Here is a 25,193-nt window from a genome sequence, read left to right on the forward strand (position 1 = left end):
AGAATTAAAAATCGTGATACGGACGTACCCGATGTACACGCAATCTAAATATAACAGCATAATAAGGCGCTGTTATTTCAGTTATTTGATTAATTTCTACCACCCAAGAACATATTCAGAATTAAAAATTGATCTACAATCCGGAGAATTTGATTTTAATTAGATTTTATCCTCAATTATTCTAATCAAATTTGGATAACACAATTACTATGCCATAATCGAATTTGAGCTCGCCACGAGGGGGTTACACGAAGATTTCAGAGTTAAAAATTAATTAGATTTTCAGTCCCGCACACCATGGAATTAAATATTCATAATCCGACGGAGATAGTCGCGGATCAATGTCAAATGATCGATCACGTCGCAACTAGCGAGTATCGGCATCGCGGCATGTCGAGGTGCACGACATTTCCGGCGATCGAGTCAGCGTTCGGTGATCGATACGGACGCTTGATTTCCTATAGATGTTGAATGATAGGACAGGAAAGGAACTCCCCGCATCGTCGCGCCCGTCTCGTCGTCGCATATCGCGGAGAGCTAATTGGACCGCGGATGTATCTAATCGAACCTAATGCGAGAGCAACCGAGACCATATCTCGGGCTCTGGTAACGGGCCATGAATTATCGATAAGCCACAAACGTTCCCGCGCCTTCCCCACCTCGCAACGAAGTCGCACGTGGAGAACGGCGATGCATAGCCCGCGAAGACAACACGGTCACCGTTCCGATAGCGGAGACATGACTCTTCGAGTACGTGACAGATAGAGACATGCGGTAGGTCGAGTCTAATTAACCCTGTCAAGAGCCAGCTGCAAAATGTACAACTGTTTGAACATGGTCAGAGAGAGTCATATAAACCGTATACACCGTAAACCGTGCAGCTTTGAGAAATAAAAAAGCATGGCATAAGCACGTCTGATGTAGAATCTCGCAGTGCTGCTTTTATGAAAAGTTTTACTTTAATGTAGATAAAAGAAGAAAGTCTTGATGTGTAAAGAACATGTATTTTCTCAAAATATTTTTTTCCTATTTATTAATACTTTGTACAATCGCGCATCTGTAATTTGTTGCTTTGTAACTACAATCTTGATATTGAATTGTTGAAGACGTGTACGTATCTCAGGGGCTACTGTAACCATTCTCGACTCGAAAAATTGAATTCCGCGTTATCTTCGGAAATTCCATTACTCCGCCCAATACAATCAAGCGTTGATTGTCTCGGGTGCGCACGAAATACACGTGCACATACACAATTGTAAGTAAGCCCTAACTTCGAGTGGGATCCGAGTCTAGATCCGTCGCTACAGGACAATATCACGTCCCGATACAAAAATCCTCCATTAGCAAAGCAAATACCTTACCGCATTCTTTCTGTCCGCAGACACGACCGAACGGCGAACAAAGATGGATAAGATTGAAGGACCTCGCCTTGCAGAGCTCCGGCCAATACAAATGCGAAGTCTCCACCGAGGCGCCGTCTTTCGCCACCACTTATCAGACGGCCAATCTAACGGTGATATGTAAGCATCTATTTCTTTCTTAATTATATACCTATATTCTTAATTATCATGTTATGTACCGGAAAGATATCGTGTCGTTGCCAATGTAGAACACAGAATTAAATCAATTACTGTTAGATTTTATTCGGCGAAACGCGAGTTTCAGTTTGTTTTTCATATATTTGCGTTATTTAAATATATCCATTATACTAAATTATGTAAATCTTGTAAATCGATTAAAAGTAGCTCACGAAATTACTTTTAATGGATTTAATCCTTCCTTAATTAACTTTTGTGATAAATCGGTAATTATATGGTAATATATATATTCTCCTGTTATGTTACACATAAAATTCTACAGCATCTCATTAATTCATGAAAGCCCAATAGAGACTCCTACCTGCCTGTTTGAGTTACCGCCAACAATATCTGCCATTATGGAATATTTATGTATACCTGCGCGCGATAAACTATTTCGGTAACACCCGCGTGTGTGGCGTGCTGTTTTATTGTAAAATAGTTGTCCGCCGGTTTTGCACCGCCAACCATTCCGCACATCCTTGCGCCATTAATTCGTGTCTTGGATGCTCTCCCACTCAAATATACTTTTTAATTACACGCGCATTCGGCCGTATTGTTGTTTTATGCATATATATAATAATATTAAACGAGATACATTCAATTACAATATTTTTCGATATTTTTTAATATTGCAATTGTGTCATCACATTTTCTTTTAATAAAAACTTGATCACATTGTTATTATAATTCTCTGTTTGCAATAAAAGCTATATCTGCGGATTATGTCTTATGTCAAATATTAAATTTTCCTCGAATTAATCTATATTAATATTAATGAGTACGCAGTGGTTAGCATACAGCTTATCATGAAAGATCATTTTTTAAAGTATTATTTAGATATCAATTATGAATATAGGTTTAAAAAATTTAATGCAATTTATTAAAAAAAAAAAAAAAATATGCCATTAATTCGTGTATCTTTTTGCACGATTATATTTTAATAATTTGAACATTAATAGGCAATTAAGTGATAAAAGCCGCGCGTGGCCAGCCGAACATTTTACGATAATATAATACACTTACGCTGATTTCGTTCGCGTTTCCGCCGCTCTCGGCCGCCATTAAAACTGTATGTTTCAATTAATCGTTTAATTATGTGCATTATAATTCATACACGAATCACGTAAAATACGCGACCGCCTGCGCCTATCAAGTTTCCCCTCGTTGAAATGGCATTGGGCGACACTAATTTGCCCGATTCAGCAACGCGAATGAAATCGCCAACAAATAAATCGGCACAATGCTCGATTTTGTCGGGCCACGGAAGGGAAACAGCATTATCGCCGGTGGCATCGTTATCGTACCGCGAATCAATCAACGCCGAAATTTATCTTCGCCAAACGCCTCCGTTCGCGGTCCGCGAGATCGATTAAATGGTCGCCATACGAACGTGTCCCTTTTTCTTTTTCACCGGCAACGTGAAAGCCGGTTTCGGAACGACAGGTACCGATGAATAGGCTCCCGCGAAAAAATAACGCGTCCGCAATTCTGGCTATCGCTCGCGGCTTTCGATTCTTGACCGGGGCTACGTAAATCTCCCGCGAGTGACGAGACATGTCCAGGATAAAACACTGTATACCTATCGAGCAGACGAAACTGCCATATCATGGATTGGACGGTGAGGTTGTAAATCTGCAAAACAGTGAATGCTCGAGAGCGACTTCGGAAATAACTCTATTCTTCATTTAAACATTGAGTTCCGATACTTCATTGTCACTTGCGTTAATTTAAATTTATGTCTTTTAAGGACTTTCTTTTATTTATTAAGGATTATATCAGGAATTCAACGAATTATCTACAACTTAAAGTAACGAAAAAAATGCATAATCGAACAATATTATATGATACAGTTAAGCAAATTATCATTTTAAGTAAACGTTTTTAAAAAAAAAATATGTACGACTATTTGATCTGTTTAATAGATGTACAGCGTTTTAGAACGATATGAAAGAGGGAGAGAAAGGGAAAAGAGGAAACGGAAACTGGCCGGAGAGGAAAAAGAGGAACGCGTAACTGCGAAGAGAACGGGCTTCCAGTTGCGAGCCCTGTCGACTATACGAAATTTGTTTCTGTCCGTGGCAAAGGTGCCACAGGAACTCCTTCTCCACACACAAAAAATTTACATCGTTTATCACGGATGCATCATCAGAAAAAAAAGTAGAAAAAACCGAATTCACTTGTCCCGTTGAATATTTTCGCGAGAGCGAGCCTATCTCGGCTTTCGATTCGCTCGAGTTTGAACTTGCTGGCGTAAATGTCGAGGTGTTACGATCGTGCCGGTCGAATGCAGATTTTGTACATCCCGTGACTGCCGTTCAATTGTTTTCTCGTGAGCGTTGTTTCACGTCATACTCGAAGTGAAATTGATCGAGTCCATTGGCGACGTCTAAATGGAACGGAATAAAATCTTTTTTATGTAAGGCTCGTTTTTGTTTAACCGATGTATATCGATGTGCGTCAATTTTTTTCGAAACTACAACTCGTTGCGATGTATAAAATAGTTACGTAAATACGGCCTGTAACGAGAAAAAAGTTTTCGTAAACACGATGGCGGTTCGTGTTGATCGATACGGGAGGAAAATTACGGAATCGCGACGTTTGCATAAAGTAATTGAAACGGCGCGAGCTCGCAGACTGCTACCGAAACACAATGAAAAAATTCAAGGGAGCCCTCGGAACGTTTTCCGCGTACCATTCCGCGTCGGATTAGTTTTGCGATGAATGAAAGACACGTAATTTGTAAATGGCCTTTGTGTCGGCGCGATATTAAAAAAGCAACGCGTGCAGCAAAAATATTATTCGGAGATGAATTCCGCGAATATTGCGCGAGATCTTATGGAGAAATACAGAAAATTGTGCGTTGGAGCAATTATTACATCTGCCAGCTGCTGCCGGCGTGGAAATTGTTTTTTATTAATTCGGAAAAATGCGAGAGATATATCGTCACGCGTCCGGTAATAGAGATTTCACGTTGTTGTTAATGTTAAGTACTTGGCTGAATTATTTAAGACAAGAAGAGTCAAATGCACGCTTCATCTCGTCGACAATTTGCGAATAAGAATTTAATATCACTTATACGCAGAGCATTTACTTTGGTAAATTTTTACCAAGGCAAACGAACATAATTTATGCAGTTGCGAAAAGCGCGATTCTCGTGGAAGCGGCGCTTTATACCCTTTGGGGCCGCTGATATTTCTCATAATGAAGAGTACATATATAACTACCGTATACGCGTATTTGAACAACATATAAAAGAGGGGCATCCAGAAAAAATGTATAAAACGGTTGGAAATGCATATATTCTCATGAACGCCAGCAGCTTAATGAAGCGTCTTTCTGTGTCTGGTTTACTAGTGATTCTTCACATTTCTGCGGTCATAAAAAGTCATCCAAATGGAAACATTGCGAGCAAATGCTCCTTTCAGCGCGTCTATTGTATTAGACACTGAACAGCGAACAGCTACTCGCGCTTTACTGTTATAGCAGCTATTAATTTCACTCTAATTAATAATATACCTAAAAGCGAGCAATATTAAATTAAGAAACAAGAAACTAGACAGTTGAGAAATTAAGCAAATACAAGTTACTTCTTTATGTATATCCGAGATATTAAATTAAACTTTAACATTATAAAATTATTGAAGATTAACCTATATATCTATGTCTATATACCGAAGAGGTCAAAATAAAAAAAAAGAGAAAAAAAATTTATGAAATTAATTACCTGTATATTTCATTAAAAGTCAGAGAAAAATTCAGAAATTGTGATGTTTGAAAAATGAATAATAATTAAAATTATTTAAAATAATGTTAAACAAGTTATTTTGACTCCCTTGGTAGTTTTAGTTAAATTAAACAAAATCGTGAAATGCTCCGTTGTATTCGGTTATCCAATTTTAACACGATTAATTTTTTAATTTTAATAATGCATATGAAATGCGCAATGCATATAACACAATTTTCATCGCGCATATTACAAGGCGCTATCTTGGCCATGTAATTTGAAAAATCTCGTTAGGATATCGCGATGTGAAAGTATTGCAGATGTAGAAACAGAAATACCTAATCTGGAAAGCATACCCAGGCAAGATGGCGTTTTCTCGAGAAGATACAAACTCTTGGATTATACATGAGAGACGTCGTCGAGGATTTGGTCTCCTCTCGATCGTTCGTCCTCCGCGACACCCTGCCAACTCTTTCGCGTCCCCTCGATAACATAAGTCAACCGACAAAAGGAGCAAGTCGGATAAAACCGGGGCTCCTTTCACTTCAAAACGCTTAAATTCATTTATTAATGTCAAAACGCACTGTTTTTCTTATCAATAACACTTTTCATTATAATCTTCATAATCCAGATATATCAATATTTTGCAACTCTCATAAATTTGCAAAATGGAAGTTTTTTTTACGTTGAAATAATATGTAATTTATTGAGATTAAAAGATTTTATCTTTAATATATAAGGAGACGAATTAGCATAAATTATTGTCGCGAAATTCATTATTCAAAAAGACAATTTATGATAAATTATTACCGCGTGCTTATTGATTATCGGTGGCACCTAATTAGCGATATATTTCAGTAGCATGTACAGTAATAATGTCAGCCACGCATAATACAGTCGATCGATAGCTCGCAGACAATGTCGGAAGTAGATCATTTTCGTTATAGGTAGAACAATTTCCCATTATGTTGCAATTCAGCACATCAGGCTATTCTAATATTATACGTAATTATAATTCCATGTGTGCATTAAATATCTCAATCTTTTACTCTCATATAGAATCCCAATTATTAGAATTAATTGGAAGGTAATAATGTTAAGAGGAAGATAAAATAGGAAGATATAATAATCTATCTTCTCCCTTTTAATTTTTTCAACGATTTTTCTTTTCTACTATTTTTCTTTTAACCTTTTAATCTTTCCAACTATTTTTCTACCGTTCGCATGTCTCTCTCTGTCCAAGTATTTTCTTAAACAATACTCGGACGATTAAATCTTCAGTTAAATAACGTACAGATAATCGGGCAGCTTTTGTAATCGTGCTAAATTTCGATTCGCGTTCGAACTCACGGCTCACTGTCGAGACGATCAACAACGCTCGAAGAAGCAATTAATGTTCGTTTTTATTCCACGCGACGTCCGGATGTTATTAAATCTTCACGTGATAAACCGGTGGTTTTAACGAAAGATTTAACGGAAAACACAAGACGAAAATATCGAAAGCACCCGATTTGCGCCATTTGTGGAATGGCGTTGAGTTTAATTCTGGCAAAGCGCATTATTCTGATGCAACAAATGCAGGCGTTACGCACGACGAGCTACGAGCACCTCGTTGCACTCGCGAATTGATTACGGATACCTACTCGATTGGTGGAGGATGTGCCCTAATGAAAATCAGCCTCGAAAAGGCGGGTGCGGAGGGGCAACGGGGGAAAATGGGGAAACGACCCCGTGCTCGTGCGCACGCGGATTGATCATTTGTGGCCGACGCGTGATTGCTTAATTAAAGCGGATAGTACTTCCGCGAGTACACTGCGCGCAATACTGCGCGCGATTTCGTTTCGATAAATGCCAATTTAACCCTCTCCATAATTCGAGCCAGCTGCCCATCGTCGGAAAAAGTTATTTGCGGCGTGACGGAGTGACGAGTTAATCGCTATCTGTATATCAATAAAAAATTGGTTGACCATTGTTTTCGAATTAAAAGATTAACGTCACGCGTCAGTCTTGCGTTTTTACATCGCAAAGAATTTACATTGATTGTTTGCCGAACTGCTCATCCAACTTAACAGCGTAATGAATGAAAGCATAATAATAATAATATCCGTTTATCAATGGTCTTTTAACCATAAATTGACAAATGCATTTAGTTCATGCGTAATTTTCTTACTTTTTCCATCAAATTTGACATTACATTATAATAAAAATTTTTTCTCATGGCACATTGTTATAACAGCACAGCTGTTGTGTCAACAGCATGTATAATAATGATAAAACTGATGATGATATAATTATTATAACTTTGATAAAAGCGAAATGGTATAGAAGAGAGGCGCGAACGAATGTTCACACGTTTTGCGAACAGAAACGGAGAGAAAAGAAGAATCTTCGGTTAAAGTGCATCGCTTATTTAGCTGGATGCCCTCATGACCCAGCTACTACTTGGTAATTCTCTCGAACAAGTTAATTTGTACGACCTATACTCGTTCCCTTTTCCTGCTCAAACAGGGCATTGTCATTTCCGCGTATACACGGTATTCTCACACCTCTACTACTCTTGGCTGAATATTAAATTGCGAAGCAACTTCCGGTGGACCTTATTAAACCGTGCCGTCGCCGGTCCACGTGGCAGGTATAACCGTCGCACGAAATCCCCGAGTTCGTGGTTCGTGTATCTAATTAAGCGTATCGTGCAATAAGCGCCGAATTCCGAAGTGAGAAAACACGACTTCCGAAAATTGGAAGTAACGAACCGGTATAGGGATTTACCCTATTTACCAGATATGCCATAAAGAAAATGCAGCGCGCGATTAGCGATATTCGCGAGCAAGATGAGATCACTGCTTCTGTTATTTCCATTCTTTAATTAATTCGATATTAATCTTGTTTGAAATTCATGTCCTGCAATGGATTGCATTTTTTTATTACTATTATTAAATTATTGGATCATTGCTATGTGATTTATTGTGGACCACACCTCTCTCAACGCAAATGCTCGCTCGCTTGCCCCATTACAGCAGCTCGAAATTTTATAAGTAAACCACGCCGATAAGTTCGCCCCAGAACTCGCGTGAAAACGTTCGTGCTAACTTACGCACACACACATATAACTGAATGTTCTCCCTGAAGAAAAAGGGAAAAGTGTGGCAGGGGAGCACGTACCGCGTGTGCATGCCAAACCGTAGAATCTACCATTTACCTGCGTGCGATGCGGCTTCCGGGCTTTTCGCGTAGCACGTTAGGAGCCACGTAGGAACTCCGGGTCGGGCGGATTTATTTAACGAGAGTATAAATGCGGATACGCTACAACGCCGCGTTCTTTCGCCGCTTTATCCGCCGCGTATCACCGCGATAAATTAGACCGGCGTGCGCCATTAATTAGCTTTACGCGCCGGAAAATATTTCCCCGGCTGCGCCTTCTCGCTGTCTCGAGTGGCTCCAGTATTTCCTCTTCCAGAGGAGAATATTTAAATCCCCATGATAAACAGGAATTGTACGCGATACGCAGAGATTAAGAACTGAATTAATTCAGCAAAAGGCACTAGTTAGCTGTGGAGTTACACCAGCTCTGTTTGCGTAACTAATAACCGAACGATATATTATATTGTTACCGAAAGTACATGCTACGCAAACCACAGGCAATAACGAAAACGCAATGTACGACATCGTAATGAGATTCTAATACTGTTCAGCTTTTGCGAATGGCTTCGTATAATTTGATAATCGATATGTGATATTGATTCGTAGCGTAACGTGCAATCATTACGTCATTATCACCGCATTATTAGATGAGATCAGTTAACGATATTGCATCGATATTAGGTTTATGCAACTTGTAATTATCCCCGGACTTATGCCATTAAGTTAATGGAGTTGGAGTTGTTAAGACGGATAATGCAGATATTCCGAACAACATGGTATAATTAAACCACTTACACTTCAATAAATCAGTGAAATTATTCGTTCTCTCGAAGTCTTGTCAAAAGAGACATGCAATGAAGCTGAATGCTATTAATATCTATAACTTTTTATTATATACATATACAGGGTGAATTTTAATGGATGTCCCATCCTTTTACCATCAATACTTCATCGAGCATCCTTTTTTTGATAAAGAGCACTTCTTATATAGAATAATTGTTAAACTTTACGTCTTCGTTACAAAATGGAAAATTTTTTTATATATATAGAAAGAAAATTGAGACAAATTGGCAGATGACAATTGTGAATGGGACATCCATTAAAATTCACCCTGTATACGTGTGCTTTTATATATAGTTAATAAATATAGTTAATAATATAGTTAATATAGTTAATAAATTCAAATTTGAGAGTGTGCATTTCAGCCATACGTTTCGCAATTAATGGGTATACTTTTGGATTCCTGACTGTTTCAGTGGTCAGAGTTTCACCCTCCAAAAATTCATAGGCAAATCCATTGTTAAATGTAGCATAAATGCAATGAGTATAGCCAGCCTTGTTCAATATCTATACAAAAATATTTATTCCATATTAATATATTAGTTACTGTTTACACGTTAAAATGTTTGCCATATTCGCTATATATTATATTTCTCCGTGTGCATCTTTTAATAATATCTATGCACGTTAGTAAAATAAATACATATAAATTACAGTAGCTAAACAACGTATTAATTGAAATGTGAATGAGACGACGACATTTATAATAACGTTGCAAAACCGTTAAGATCTTTACCCGGATATTATTTATTTCGCTTTTTCGGTCGATCAGTAACGCTGAATTGTTGCCATAAATTCTAATCAGGACCATATCTGTATAATGTCCCGAGTACCATACTCCTACCAACTTATTTGTTCTTCCATCAGTGAATATCTAAAATAAAAGAAACAAAGATATTCTCATAGAGTTCTTTCGGACTGGTTTTCGGGGACATACCGTCGGGGGGTAATCACAATAACACTATTTCTACCTTATTGGATAGAAACTTGTGTATTATTTATGTCAATGTTTAAAACTGTATGGATATAAGAAAAGCCAAGACATCTACGTCTACATATCTATATTCCTTATTACTTGATAACAAAATTGATAAAACCGATTCTTTCAAGTATCAATATTAATCGCCCGCAAGAAGTGAGTACATCGAATATATAATGATTAATGAAAGAGGCATTGAAACTGTACTGCATATCAATGTAAGTAAAGGTAAACAAAAGTTATCAGCAGATAAATTAGACAAATTGATGAGACAAGCGCTATAGAGTCTCAGATGACCTATTTTTTAAACTTTAAACGCTAAAAGAATAAAAGATGTACGATTTGATTTTGAATCCGTGTATTACCTTGAAATGCAGTTGTTGTAAAGGCCAGGACGGTCTAATTTTCTTTATAATATCTTTCGCACCAACAATAATTTCATTTTCATCTATCGTAATGTCAAGATGTTCCTCACATATATTCATAGCTCAATGCTATTTTATGGAACGATAAAAGAGTTTCTTATTTAAAGATTACTTGAATTAAATTATATCACGGATCTGTTGGCACGTTCGTTCTACGTATAGGTCCAATATTTACGGATGTCCCACGGCAACTCTGACAACCGACGGAGCATTGGGCAACTGAATGAACTGAAACTGAAGAAGCAGATCCGATATATATCCATATAATCTATATATATATATATATATATATACACATGTATATGCTCCCCTCGTATACAGATATGTATATAAGCGATAATATTCTGATAAGCGAGGGTAGCAGTAGCATATAGTCAATTGGAGAGAATTGCGAAATCCGAACGCGATGTGCATATATCGATTAATAAAGCAATTCCGCTTATCAGTAATTGTAGATTGTAGTTTACTTACATACATAAATCTTTTACATATTCGTGTATGTACCTATATCGATAGATAAATGTATAAGACAGGTGATTTCGTTTTGTTTGTTAAACTGTTTTGGAAACTGTTCTCGTTCTCAGTGGTGTAGTAAATGCAGAAATTTTTAAATCGTAAGTACGCTGGTCCTAATATACTTGTGTTTTTCTTGAAGATTAAGGTGCCTTCAACAACCGTGCTATGCTATTACCTATATCATATAATTTACCTACATCACGATTGTGAGGTTATGGTTATACCAACATAATTGTTATGCTAGCCCTAGAATCCATGACTCATTTTTTTGACCTTCTAATCCATGACTGGGGGCAATATCGACCCCACGCTTTATTTGATCGTAAAACCGGTCCTACAGAAATAAAGGGCCTTTAAACCTACATGAATTTCTTCGTTTTTTAATAACGAAGAGAATGGTATACGGTAAATTTAATTTTACTCAAGTTTAGTTAGTGAAAAATCCATTTAAAGACTGAAAAACGCAGAAAATCAGCAAAAACCTCTTTTTTTAAACAAAAATTTGTATCTTTTTTTGTAATCAACCGATTTTAAAAATTCAAACGGGGTTTTAAAGAGGACACATTAGACTATTAGAAAAAAATTGTCATCGCTATGTTCTGTTCAAAAAGTATATTTATTTGGGACTATAAAGATGAAGAAATTCGCAAAGTTGAAATACGGAAAAAGTCGATGAAAAAACCATAAAAAATTGTATTTTAAGTATTATTTCATTTTTATTTGATACAAAATAGTAAAAAATATGAAAAAAATGAAACATTATATCGCCCAGCCATTTTCTGCGAAATGTCAATCTTCTATAGGCAACGGGATTTTTACCGACTAAATTGTGTGATATTTCGTCTTAAATAATATTTATGACTATTTATGCTCAGATTACGTAATAATACATGATATATATTGATTCTAGCAAAAAAATAAAATTAGCTTACCGTGACGAAACTCAAACGGCAAGTCACGACTGGGGTCGATATCGACCCCACGCCCGCTTTGCGACTGTGCTACTTCACTGCTAGCGAACAACTAACGCTGCGCCCGACATAACCCTACTTTTAGAAAGTTGAAATGAATTATGGTTCAGGTCCTGAGTCGATAATGTCACTCGCTAGCTCAGGAGCGTAGTTCAAAGTTCGCCTGGGGTCGAAATCGACCCCAGTCATGGATTCTAGGGCTAGGGGTGCATTCGGGGAGACGCTATTAACGCTATAAACGCAAACGCTATGAACTTCGTTCGAAGAGCCAATAGCGCGACAGCGATAGCAAGCTCCCCGAACGCAGCTTAAGCGCCAATAGTATTTCGTGCCTCACCTCGAAAATAATAGCGAAAATAGCGCGAGTGATGACGTCACGCTGCCTTTACAGTGACGTCATCATCGTATATCACAGCGCCACAAAGCGTCTCCTCGAACAGTTTTGGACGATAATTGTGCTAATAGCGTGCTCCCCGAATGCACCCCAAGTCTACAATGGCCGTGTTCAGCAGACATAACTGTTGAGTTCGTCTTATCAACACTCTGCGTTGATTGGTTGGTTCTAAAAGTAAGAGCCAATGACGTTGGACCGCTACTGAGCAGCTTGGTCTGCTGAACGCGACCAATGCGAGTCGTAAAGTCGTGAGTCGTAAGAATTGACCAATCACAATGGAATTTGAAGAAAATAATCGACTGTGCGTGGTCAGTTCTTAAGGTAAAATTTCATGAGCAGTGAAAAGCAGCAGCAGATTGTACTGATTGGCTACAAAATAGAGAAGTTGTAGAAACTCGAGAACTTCTCTATTTTGCAGCCAATCAGTACGATCTGCTGCAGCTTTTCACTGCTCATGAAATTTCACCTTTAAGCGGGGAGCACACACTTCTGCATAACGCATAATGAGAAATTGATGTCAGATACCTCCATCTTGCCGCGGTACAGTTTGAATTTGGCGTTATGTCAGTGTCAGAGCCTCCGCACAAGACTTTCGTGTGGTAACGTAGTGTAACGAAACGTGGGTCAACGCACAAGAAACGTATCGGTTACGGCGTTATACGTCAATACGTTTCTTGTGCGTTGATCTACGTTACGTTACCATAGGAAAGTTTTGTGCGGAGGCTTTAACCGATACGTTTCTTGTGCGTTGATCCACGTTAAGTTACGCTACGATACTAAAAATGTACTCTTAAACGTATACTCAGAATTCGGAAGAATACTAACAGGACAATGATATCTTTGTTGAAAAAAGACAAAATATTTGAGATCTAAATGTCGTTTATATTCCTTATATTTCAAATAAAGTGCTTTAAATAATAAAATAAATGTTGTATTTATATTTCTGCAATTTCGTCATTTGAAACAGTTATATATATATGCAATCATATAATTATATTCGTGTTTATATATCTTTAAATATATATTTACTGTGCAGGACATACATATATAGGTAAATACAGTTTATTTGTTATATACATTTGTTAAAGTATAATATTAATATACTGTATGAAATAATACGTACTCCGGAGATATATACATATATCATCACTAGGCCGAGCCCGCGCTTTTGAAAGTCACATGACATGCAACATCGTTTCTCGACATTTCCTACCCCGGCCGTTCACGTAAACACTATGACTGTAAACACTATGACTTGTATGTAAGCCGCGACCGATTTGCCCGCAATTTGAATTCTTGGTTATTTAGTTACACGTTACACTCGTTGAAAGGTCGAGAAAAGTAGAGAAAGTTTAGAGTGTTCGAGCAGCACGGAAGAACGTTACGAAGAGGAATAAGCTATCCGACAGGTAAAGAATTTACATTTTGTTTCGTAGACGGTCTGAACGAAGATTCAACAATATAACAAAGGCTGTTAAAAATGATGTGAGATACGTTAGTAATAATCGCGCGGGAAAAGAAACCACACGAGAGCACACGAGGTCATCAATATAATTCAAGAAATGAACAGAACTCTAGATGCATTAAAAACTGAAAAGCAAATCGTTAATACTCGGTTGACGGTACTATTTTTTTACGTAAGAAAAAATGTCGATCGAATGAGATTCATCTTCACGCATAAATTTATCGCGCGTTCCAGGTTATTTCGCTCGCCTTTCTCAGACTCTTTCGTCGAGGAAGTTGAATTCCCGACGCAAAAAAGGGAGGAAATGTAAAGTGTCCCCGACTATTGCAGCATATAGCGTACATAATTTGCATCTCTTTCTTTTGCGTTAAGACGAAATCAAATAGTTGCATACTGCGTCATAAATTGTCTGGATAGTTCCACATTATTTTGTCTAATATGCACAAACAGCTTCTGGAGATTCTGAGAACAAACACTAAATAATTACTTAAATGATTGACTTCTTCTGTTTTGTTTTCCAATGTTCTACAAAAGTCAACTTTCTGATATAGAAATTATTACAACGATTGATTACAATTTACATGCAGATTACACACTTGAAATTGCATTTTTATTATTAAACTGTGTGTTTATTCTTTATCCATTATACATTATATTAGGCCTGTTTGTTTTACAAGCTGAACTTCTTGTACAGTTCATCTTTTCTATTTTTCTTTCCAATGTGAAAAGAAAAAGAGGAAAGATGAACTGTGCAAGAAGTTCAGCTAAAACGAACAGGCCTATATTGCCTCATGCATATTATATAATTATTTAACAATAATTTCATCTTTTAATGCTTTTTGCATTTAAGATAATACATATATAAATAAAAGACACAATATGAAATTTCAGAGTCTTTCTATGTTAAAACATGTAATGTAACATCATATAATTTGGGTTGTACAGTTATTCCACCATGATAAAGTCATCAGTTATGAGTGCAAAGGAATGGAACGAGAATGGTAATGAAGAGTTTGAAAAAGGCAATTGGTCTGAAGCATTAAGTCACTACACAAACGCACTGAATGTAGAAGAGAACGATCATGACAAAAGAATGTACTACAGAAATCGAATTGCTACTTATTTAAAGCTGAGCAATTACGAGAAAGTGGTTGAAGACTGCGACAATGCATTAAAGACATGTTGTAACCACGCATTGTATCACAGATGTTTAGCACTAGAAGCGTTAGAAAGATTCGAGGAGGCATATCGGGATGCGAAGATCATTATTTCATCTGACCCCAACAACAAAGTTATTCAGCCCGTAGTGACAAGGTTACGTGAAATTGTACAAGAACGTCGTAATAAAAATATAAAAATTAGTGCCAAGGTAAATATACGTAACTGTTACAAAAGTTATTCGTCAACTCGCAAAACATGATAATTTAATTTAGATAAGATAATAAAAATGCAATACATTTTTCATCCTGGATCTAAGTATTAGTAAGGGTTTTTATTTCAATATCACACATAATTTGACAAATGGATTTGAGTTTTTGTTTTTTAATATATAATTATTAATTCTTGTTCATTAATAGTTTGCACGGTCTGCACACTACGGGTAAAATTTACATCATACAAATATAATCTCATAGTTATTTAAATTTTTATTGCAGATCATTATATTTAAGTATACGCTTAATTTTGCTTTGTATTATAGGTATTAGAAATGCTGGATCTAGCATTTGAAGGGAACGCAAGTGAGAGTGAAATCGCTATAAATAATTTGTTTATGCTTGCATGTGACGAAGTTGGTGCCGACGAGATCTTCAAGAAGGAAGGTGTGTCGAAAATCGCACAACTTGTGAAAGTAAAAACGAACGATGAAATAATCTGTGGCGCGATTCGTATTGTAAGCGAGTTATGCAAAAACAATATTAGTCGAACCGAGTCCGTTATGAAATGCGTCGGTTTGCCTTGGTGTCTGGAAATAATGAACAGTACATCTTTAGAGAGAGTTAACGCGTCTCAATGTTGTTTACAGGTGAATATCGAGTAATATACATGTAGTTATTTTACATATTTTACGTATTTCAGTAATTAAAAATTTATTGCATATTTTGATTTTAGAATATATTGAACACTTACATCATCGACATAAATAATAAACCCGATTCAAATTTCAACAAGGATTTGTACGAGGCGCAAAAAAAAGTAGACACAATTATGTTGTACTTGTTGAACAGCATAACGAGTAGAACGATAACTGGCCCTGCTAGAGACGCAGTAATAAAACTTATTACGCATAACATTCGTTGCGTACCTATGTTAGACTGGGCCAAACGATTTGTCGAACTTCGCGGTGTGCAAAGATTGATGGAGGTAGCCAGTGAAAGGGAGCTATACAATAAATACAAATCCTCGATGGACATCACATCCTCCACGCAAACTATAACTAGTGTGTGTTTAGCAAAAATATATGAAAATGTGTACTATGATGATGAGAAAACATTTATCAACGCCATTGATGAATTTATTGCAAATAAACCGATTTCGCCTGACAAAGAATCTAAAGTATGAATTTTGCAACTTTCGATCTTTTCTTGTCATTTAAAATTTTAAATTGTTTGAAAATAAAAGGCCGAGTCTTTTTAACTATAGCCGATTTGAGCAATTTAAACTCTATTTTTAAAACAAAAATGTTAAAGAAGACTTTTCAGTTCTTTTTCAGTATTGTATATATTCTGTAAGTTTTAAATTAAAATACGGTTATAACAGAGCAATCGAAATTTATTGAAGAATATGACTTTATCATCTAGTATTTTCTGAAACGTAATTTATCAGAAATGTCTATTTTCTATCAAAATTAAATAACACTGTAGCTTCCTTAATTTTCAATCAATATTATTGTTTGTCGAAACGTAAAAATTAATGAATTGTTAATCGATTATTTTACAGATGCGTGTAGTAGTTGCGATAACTACCTTATTATTGGGTCCATCAGATGTTGGAAACGCAATTGTGGCTAAAGAAGAGATTTTGGGGATGATCCTCGGTATGACGGAAACGGCATTACGTTTCAATGATATATTGCAGCAAAAAGTGATTCTCGAATGTATCATTGCCGCTGTGACCAGAAAAGACAAAGTCCGCGCGATCATAAACCGAGGTGTTAATATATTGAAAAAACTGTGTCAATCCAAAGATAATTCAATTCGAGTTCGAGCGTTAGTGGCTTTTTGCAAGTTGGGTAATTCCGGAGACTCAGACGCGACTATCAGACCGTTCGCGGATGGAGTGAGTAAGGAATTAATTGAGGCTTGCATAGATTTTTCATTTGTTTCGCCAAAGAAAGAAAATATAGAGTTGGCCGTAAAAGGTCTGTCGTATCTGACTTTCAATACGAAAGTCAAAGAGGAGATGGTCGATGATCTAACTTACATTGATTACATACTCCAGTTGACCGAGGAGATCGAGACTGGTGATCAATTTCTCTTCGACGTGCTTACGATTTTGGTGAACTTATGCAACGCTTATGACGAGCAAGAACCCGAGATATCAAAGTTTGTCAAATATCATTTTCCCGAGGAATCTGAATTGGACGACGACTACTTCGAAGAAAGATTGGGCGACTTAATAAATGAGAATGTGATTAGTTGTCTGGTTGACTTCGCCAAAACGGACAATCAGAACTGCAAGGAACTGATAGCGCGCGTTTTTAACGCGATATGCAATCAACAGAAATTGAGAGAAATAGTTGTTGATGAAGGCGGCACGGAGGCATTGTTGTCGTTAGCGCTGGATGGCACAGTCGAGGCAAAGAAACAAGCTTCGCTAGCTTTGGTCCGTTTGGATCTCACGAAACATGAGGTTCTATTGCCCGGTCAACTATTGACGAAGGTTGTTAAACGGTTAAACCGATTGTAAATCTTATGAACCTGGAGTGTTCCGTTAAGGAGAATTGCCAGACTCTAACAGCTTTGTGAGTGGTCAATCGCTGTGGTCAAACGGGACGCTCTTTTCTGCTTACCAGCGCAAGTCTAAATCTAAAACTAAAATCTAAAACTCTTTATTGTCAAATCTCATTTGAGAGAGCATGATTCGCATTAAAAGACACATAACAATGTTAAAATAAACGCTTGTATTTCTCGAGATTCTTGTCGTTCATCACATTTCAGAGCTTCTATCCTTCCGCTGAACGGCGCCCGACGCCGACGTCGTTTCTGTCTTCTCATTGACTATATAGCAGCGTAATATACATATTATACATTGAGATCATACTTTTAGTCTTTTATATAAAAGCGATATATATGTACGTTAATTAATTTAACTTATTATTTAATTTGTTAAATTAGTTAAAGGGAATATAATATATATGTATACACATATACATTTGAACTTGAGATCTCATCTCGAATTTCTAATCTATGTCAATATTATAATTAATATCTTAAGCTATCTAGCGTTCGTAACTTTTTAATAGTTGGAGCAAAAAAAATTACTTTTGAAAACAAAAAATAGCACAAAAGTAGCATAAATAATGTTGGTTTTATTAATCTTTCGCTTTGACTTATATGCATATATGCTGTTTTTTACAATAGATATAGCTTATCTTAAGCTATCTAGCCCTTCGTAATTTTTTAATAATTGGAGCAAAAAAATTACTTTTAAAAGTAGTAAAAAATAGTAAAAAATAGTAAAAAATATAGCAAATAATTTTGATATTAATCTTTCGCTTTGACTTATGCATGGAATTGTTTAATTATTTTCTAGATTTCTATTGTGTTTTTTAAGGAAAACGGAATAAATACAATCGGAATTTCGGAATCAATTCCGAAAAGTTTCACAATACGTGCTCAGCAATAGAAAACTTTCCATGCATGGAATTTGTAAACCAGATTCGATATTCATAACTCCAGCCAATCAAAGTCCATTAACGATCACGTGACGATTTCGGAGTTGGTGTCGTTGGTGAGCTTTTAGAGAATTTTATTGATTGGTCCATACACATGTGCATAAGGAAATAAGCGGGGAGCACACACTTCTGCACAACGCATATTGCGTAAGCATAAGAAAATTGATTGGTCCATACACATGTGCATAAGGAAATAGACAAATCAATTTTCTTATGCTTACGCATTATGCGTTGTGCAAAAGTGTGTGCTCCCCGCTTTAAGGTCAATCCAGACAAACTTGCATAGCGCATAAACATATAAGCATAAGAGAATTAATTGGTCCATATGCATGTGCATAAGGAAATAGACCATGCCGTTTCTTTATGCATATGGTTATGCACCTTTGTTATGCAAGTTTGTCTGGATATACCTTTAATGCTAGGTCTACAATGCAAGTCGTAAAGTCATGAGTCTTTTCTGAGATATTTTAAAACATTGCGGCTACATAAAAAAAAAGATTTAATTCATCCCAACAATATTAAAATAATTCAATTTTCATGTAAAATTTTATATATTTCATATTTTATATATTATCCAAATACGTTAAATTGTCATATGTTATATCTTTACTAATTGATCAAAGCTAAATTTTCTCGCTAATAATTTTTTTTAACTATTACTAAAAACTTGTTAAAACAGAGCTTAATATAATAATTATTATATTATTTTTCTAATAATATATGAGACAATAATATATCTTATTTTAATAGTAAACGAGCAGAATCTTGCTGCCTGTTCTCTTTTCTCACTGATAGCAGAAAGTAATTAATCAGAATTAGCTCCAATCGATTGAACTTTTGCATGCGGTATCTTGGCGGCATTTCAAAAAGGCGCAACCATAAACAAGTTGCAAAAGATAAACGACACTAGATGGGAATTACGGAAAGCTACGTGAAAAGCCCTTATCGATGCATCCTGACCGGCAGATTCTGTCAGAGCATCCTCGTGGCTTTGAGCGATGAGTAAAAAAGAAAGTAGATGCCCGAGTCTAGCCCGAGTTCTTTCTTCGTGAGACCATCCAGACGGCAGTAATGTGAAACGTGGATGGCGGAAAGAAATTTAGATCGCAGACGAGGAGCCGAAGAACGATCGCCGGCGCTCAGAAGCAAGTCTGTTAGATCGCTTACCTTCGATAATGATGAGACAGAATTTCCAATGTACTTCGATGCCAATATGTATATATGACGATCTTCCGTTACTTAAATCACTTGATTTGAAAAAGAAAAAAAAATTAAATTAGAAAAAGTAACAGTAAGTATTTTTACAAATTACATTTTTTATCGCCATTTTTCGAATTAGCGTTCTTAATTATCATTAACTAACGATTAGAATTATATAAAAAGTTTTAGATAATCGGTCAGTCGCTGATATTTATAATATCTAATTTTAAATGGACGGCCTTTTTTTTAATGGATCAATAACTCTTTTCTATATTTCAAAATCCAGCATATTCTATTGTATATACATATATATCATAGTAAGATTGTATATTTTGAGGAAGCATCTACGGAACGCGTAATGCAGAAAATTTGTTTCTGTCGCGCTACGTCAATTTTTCGCCGAGTTATAGCGTTTCGAAAATCCGGAGCGTGCGCACAATTATTAAAGAAAGCAGCGTATAAGTGTGTTGTTTATGTGGGACGTACGCTATCACCTTACTACACTCAGATGATCAGCTGATCAGCTGATCAGCTGATTGATACTAGTCATCTGTCACCATGCTTTTGACATAAACAAAGCAGATAAAATGTGTGGGCTGGTCTAGATCGAGATCACGGATCAATGTAATCGTCGATGTTTTCGCGCAAAAAAAATCACAGGAAAATCTATTAGACTCTGTTTGACAGTTGAAAGTCTGATAATGAGCCCAATATCATTTATTTCAAATGACTCTTGCGAGATATCGTTAATTGCAAAGTAAAGATGAGTTCATCTCTTTAAGCACAAATCATTAATATATTCAAATTATAATACGTTGGATCAGATAAATTGTAGTTCAGAAATTATAATGAAAACTACACATTTTGTCACAAGTATTAATCGTCTTCTTTTATTGAAAAATAGGATTTAAAAATGTTTAATTTTCTCGCAAACTGCAAATTAAATTTAAATAATTGTAATAAGTTAATCTAATGAATTCTCAAAGCTGATTTCAGCTGATTTCTTCGGCAGAAATGCAAACCTCAAAGTCTAGCTCGAGTCTCTCCCAGAGAGACACTCAAGAGTGAAGCGTTTTCGGAATGGAAAGTAAAGTGTACAGAAGACTCTCGAGACAAAATTACAAGAGAGAAGAGAATACAAAGACAGAAGAGAAAAACAGGAAAAAAACAAGAAAGCATCCGTCAAACACAGCGCGTGGTGACAAAGAGAACGCATCAGAACGATAAAAGAAGAAAAGGCGCTAGTAAAGTAATGGCGAGACGGTTCAGGATCGAAGAAGAAATGAGAACGGTGTGAAAAAGGTGCGAAAAACGAAAGAAGGGAAAGAAAGAGAGAAAGAGGGATAGATAAAGGGAGACGTTAGGCCGCATAAGGACGGCCAAAAGGATTTGGCGTGCTGCCAGAACCGGTCAATCGACAGTAGATAACCTCCAGACTCATCCCGCGCGACGAGAATTCTGCGAGTAAAAAGCTTACGCCGCGGAAGAAAAGAGAACGAGGGAAAACGATATCAAAGGGAAGCCAGCTCGCAAGTCACGCTGGGCTTCAGCCTCAATACGTCTCATGCTGACTTCTGGGCAGCTGCATTAATATCAGGCAAAGAACGATCTGGCCAGGCTTTGCGATAATTTCGCGAAATTTTCCGAAATCTATACCACTAACGATATTATGCAACGTTGTCATTACAATTGAATGTCATAAAATGGAAAAGATTTGTAAGTGGCAAAAAAAAATTTGAGGAACAAAATTTAAACGAGTTAAAGCGAGGAAGTCACTTTCTTAAAAGTTTATATATCCTAAGAGGGACTATTTGTTTTTTAATAATAATTATTGATTTTTCTATAAACTCAAAAAATTATGTATCGCAGGCACGTGTAAATACTACAAAATAATTATAAGAAATAACGTGCCAGCAACGCGCCACGAAAATGTTCCAAAATCTGCAAAATTAATATGAAACCTAAAATGTGTCGAATTAAATTCCCTCGCAATATTCATTCCGCGAAAGAAAGAGAGAGCGAACTCTTTTCCTACCTTAATATAATACCCGCACGAATTTTCAACGAAGATAGAGAGAAGGCTTTTTGAAGTAGTAAAGATGTCGAACGTAGTCAAAGATTGAATTTTCGACCGGGGCTACACACAAGAAAGATATTCCCCTTGGAGCTTCAGTACGTCAGATAAGTAAGTGGATAAATTTCTACCGAGGGCCACAGAAGCAAGACCGACGAAAGAAAAGTTCGACAAGATGGAACCCGAGGAAGCCGGTATAACCAACTGTAGGAACGAAGACGTAAGATTGCAATTTGCACCCTATTAACCCTTTGATCCCTCCGAGTTTTTCAAGTAATTTTTTTTTTTACGTTCTTATCCTTGCAGTAGACAATGATAATATCATATTTAATAAGATAATATCACATAATTAAATATTCTTTGGCATAAAAAGATTTATTTAACATTTTATGTAAATTTAACGTGAGACGCACGTTGAAAGATCTGATCGACAATAAATGTCGCGGAAAGCTAAAAATTATGAGAAGTTTGTAATTCATGCTGAATGAGAAAATTTTCACCGCTCGTACAGTGAAGAAAAAGAACCTGTTCGCCGCCGCGAAGATATCACGAGAAAAAAAAATACGAGGTGTAATCTAGCGTAACCGGAGCGAGAACGTAAGAGAGGGAAGAATATAAAAAAAAAGAATAGAGCTCTTGAATCTGAAATGTCTAAAACGTTGAAACATAAGACCGGAACGACGGCAAACGGTCAAAGATCGAACTTTCGAACCTTTCTGGGGTGACGACAAACGGATGAAAGAGAGATAGAAAAAAAAAGAGAGACAGCGGGGTCGATGGAGGAAAAAAAAAGAAAAAGGAGGAAAAGACGGCTGGAAATCCAAGAGTTACGAGGACACGGCCGATATCTGAGTGGATAAATTCCCGACAAAAGAGCCGCCGCCGTAGGGAAGAGGTAAGGGGTGAGATGTAAAAAAGGTGTTCGAAGGGAGGGAAAGTCGACGAGGGGGTGAGAAGCGCGGGGTGACATGAACGTGGAATGAAGGAGGAAGATGAAAACGATGAAATCCGGTGTGCGCTCTCCCGTTTCTGCTTACTAATACAGCGCGGCCATATGCTGCGTAATATCGCGATTTCTATGATAACGATACCTGCTCTTTCTCTTTATCCCTCCACACCTTTCCTCTCTCTTTCTCTCTCGCGCGCGCGAAGAAACTTTGAGCTCATCTGGTGGGACGGGAGGAATGGAGATTATGTACCCGGCGACAGATAAGTGTACTCCGGGTGCGCTTATCTCGATCTAAGGGGGATATTCACTATTCGCGGTACACTTGTATTTACTTTCGCGTTTATTTATCATGCTGATGAGGAAAGGCGCGCCCGGCTTATCGCGAGCGCGACGGGATTTCGTTGTGTATGTAGCTCGGCATAGCCGCGGCACCTGATCCCCCGACGCCCCGGAATTCCTCGGGATTATATTTCGAGACCCCTATTTGGGATTCCGGGACCTTAAGGTCCCGGTCTTCTTCATCGAATTCCGAGTTATGACGTCAGAAGCGAGAAATAATGTGAATCTTTTATCTTGCAATATACGCCGAAATGGATTGGTTTTTCTCGCATGCCATGCTCGCGCGTTCGATGGTATATACATGGATTGATAGAATATACCATTATATATCCTATTTAATTTATATAGAGAGTAACGATGTAGACCGAGCATAGTTCTCTATATGCGACACTACGTAGGAACATAGGTTACTTAGGTTGAGATGATTGAATTAAGCGCGAACCGTAGTTGCTTCCCAATATTAACTCGATTTGCGACGAGTATTCCGTGAATTTGTTGTAGCAGGAGAAACAATGAGTATTTAGAGGAAAGCGAGAGCAGACGTGACTACAAATATTACAGGTTTAGCTAAAAGTAAAGACAAATTTGTAAATATAAATTGTGATATCTCGACTTAATCTCATAATTCTTTATTAATAATTATTTTTTAATTAAAAACTGATATTTAATTTTTTAGTTTAGTCAACAATCAAGGGGTGGTACTAATTTAAAAATATAGTCAAATAGTAATAATTAAAATATATTTTACTAGTAACCCAGCTTCAATGTTTACTACAATTCAGTGACAACATTAACTTCGCCTCTTAATTTGCGAAGATCAACTAGTTTATTAAAAGTGCTCGTTTTTTTTCGGAGACTGCAGAAACCTGATGTAATTTATCTCTCGTCGAGTTTAATAAAAAACGTGGCGCATACTCGCCGGCCTTCTTGTAACAGCTCGACGGAGCTTTTCGCGAAAATTTAGCATTCGCCCTCGTTTCGGTACACTTTGCAACTTCTCGTGGAGCTGCGGCGCGGCGGCTCGCGAAAAGACGCTCGGGATACTCACACGCAGAAACTTGCGATGCGTTCGTGACTCTCTCTCTCTCTTTTTCTGTCTTTTTCCTTTTCTCAGACAAATAGCAAAAGGAGATACTACAAAGGATAAGGAAAAAAGATCGGACCGAATCTCTTCGAAGCGTTTACCACGATTGAACGCGATGTTTCCGCTCGAATAAACCGCAAGACCGACCCGCAATCGTTGCTTTAGACAGAAATCCGTGGTCCCGAACGTCGACGAACGTACTTTCTTTCGTGTGAAAATTTGCAAGAGTTCTAGAATCCTCACATATTCATTTTCTGATGAAATACTTATGAATAGATACAATTGATGCAACAATATCGAGATCTGGTTTGATAAAATTCGCCAAATTTTAGCGAGTCACGTTTTTTAAAAATTAAATAAAGGCATGTCTGTATTTGAAACCTTTCGATATCAGAGTTGGTCGAAATTCAGAGAAGTTACTCCCCAATTAATTTTACTTTACCTGATTAAACAAGGTTTACAAATAATTTATAATATTATGCAAAATATAGCGGAATTATTACTACGATCGTAATAGAATACATGACTTCATTCTGAAATAATTTACACCCTTTAATAATTTGAATGTTTAGATTTGACAAATTATCCGACAGAATGTAGATGACCGATAACTTGATA

General features: G+C 36.9%; 3 protein-coding genes across 7 annotated transcripts in view; 2 read left to right on the forward strand and 1 right to left on the reverse strand.

Moving 5' to 3' along the window:
- LOC112452151 overlaps nucleotides 1-25,193 on the forward strand; it is a 194,474-nt gene that overhangs the window by 118,794 nt on the left and 50,487 nt on the right. For all 4 annotated transcript variants that reach the window (XM_025012227.1, XM_025012226.1, XM_025012228.1 and 1 more), the window contains one exon: nucleotides 1,382-1,520. In XM_025012227.1, the coding sequence (XP_024867995.1) occupies nucleotides 1,382-1,520 (139 nt within the window). The remainder of the gene's footprint in view (nucleotides 1-1,381; nucleotides 1,521-25,193) is intronic.
- LOC112452153 (ethanolamine kinase 1-like) lies at nucleotides 9,317-11,421 on the reverse strand. 2 transcript variants are annotated; one of them, XM_025012231.1, is made up of 4 exons: nucleotides 11,194-11,421; nucleotides 10,630-10,923; nucleotides 10,022-10,159; nucleotides 9,317-9,792 (listed from the first exon to the last, which is right to left on the reverse strand). In XM_025012231.1, the coding sequence occupies exons 2-4, from the start codon at nucleotides 10,747-10,749 to the stop codon at nucleotides 9,583-9,585; spliced, it is 468 nt and encodes a 155-aa protein (XP_024867999.1). In that variant the 5' UTR covers nucleotides 10,750-10,923; nucleotides 11,194-11,421; the 3' UTR covers nucleotides 9,317-9,582. The 2 variants fall into 2 exon arrangements, with proteins under 2 accessions (XP_024867999.1, XP_024867998.1); XM_025012230.1 differs by having other exon boundaries at nucleotides 11,161-11,421.
- On the forward strand, nucleotides 13,895-18,024 carry LOC112452150 (protein unc-45 homolog B-like). Its single transcript, XM_025012225.1, is given in 6 exon segments — nucleotides 13,895-13,979; nucleotides 14,981-15,404; nucleotides 15,735-16,058; nucleotides 16,145-16,588; nucleotides 16,973-17,917; nucleotides 17,920-18,024. Coding segments are annotated over 5 exon segments (2,208 nt in total). The 5' UTR covers nucleotides 13,895-13,979; nucleotides 14,981-14,990; the 3' UTR covers nucleotides 18,001-18,024.

This window comes from Temnothorax curvispinosus, unplaced genomic scaffold (genome assembly GCF_003070985.1).
Source record: "Temnothorax curvispinosus isolate PA1 unplaced genomic scaffold, ASM307098v1 QBEX01002996.1, whole genome shotgun sequence".
Classification (NCBI taxonomy): Eukaryota; Metazoa; Arthropoda; class Insecta; order Hymenoptera; family Formicidae; genus Temnothorax; species Temnothorax curvispinosus.

Coding starts and splice junctions, on each gene's coding strand:
- LOC112452153 (XM_025012231.1), bottom strand. CDS start 10,749: ATGAATATATGTGAGGAACATCTTGACATTACGATAGATGAAAATGAA. Junction 10,160..10,629: donor TACAACAACTGCATTTCAAG/GTAATACACGGA, acceptor CTTTTATTTTAG/ATATTCACTGATGGAAGAAC. Junction 9,793..10,021: donor GCGAAATAAATAATATCCGG/GTAAAGATCTTA, acceptor ATTTTTGTATAG/ATATTGAACAAGGCTGGCTA.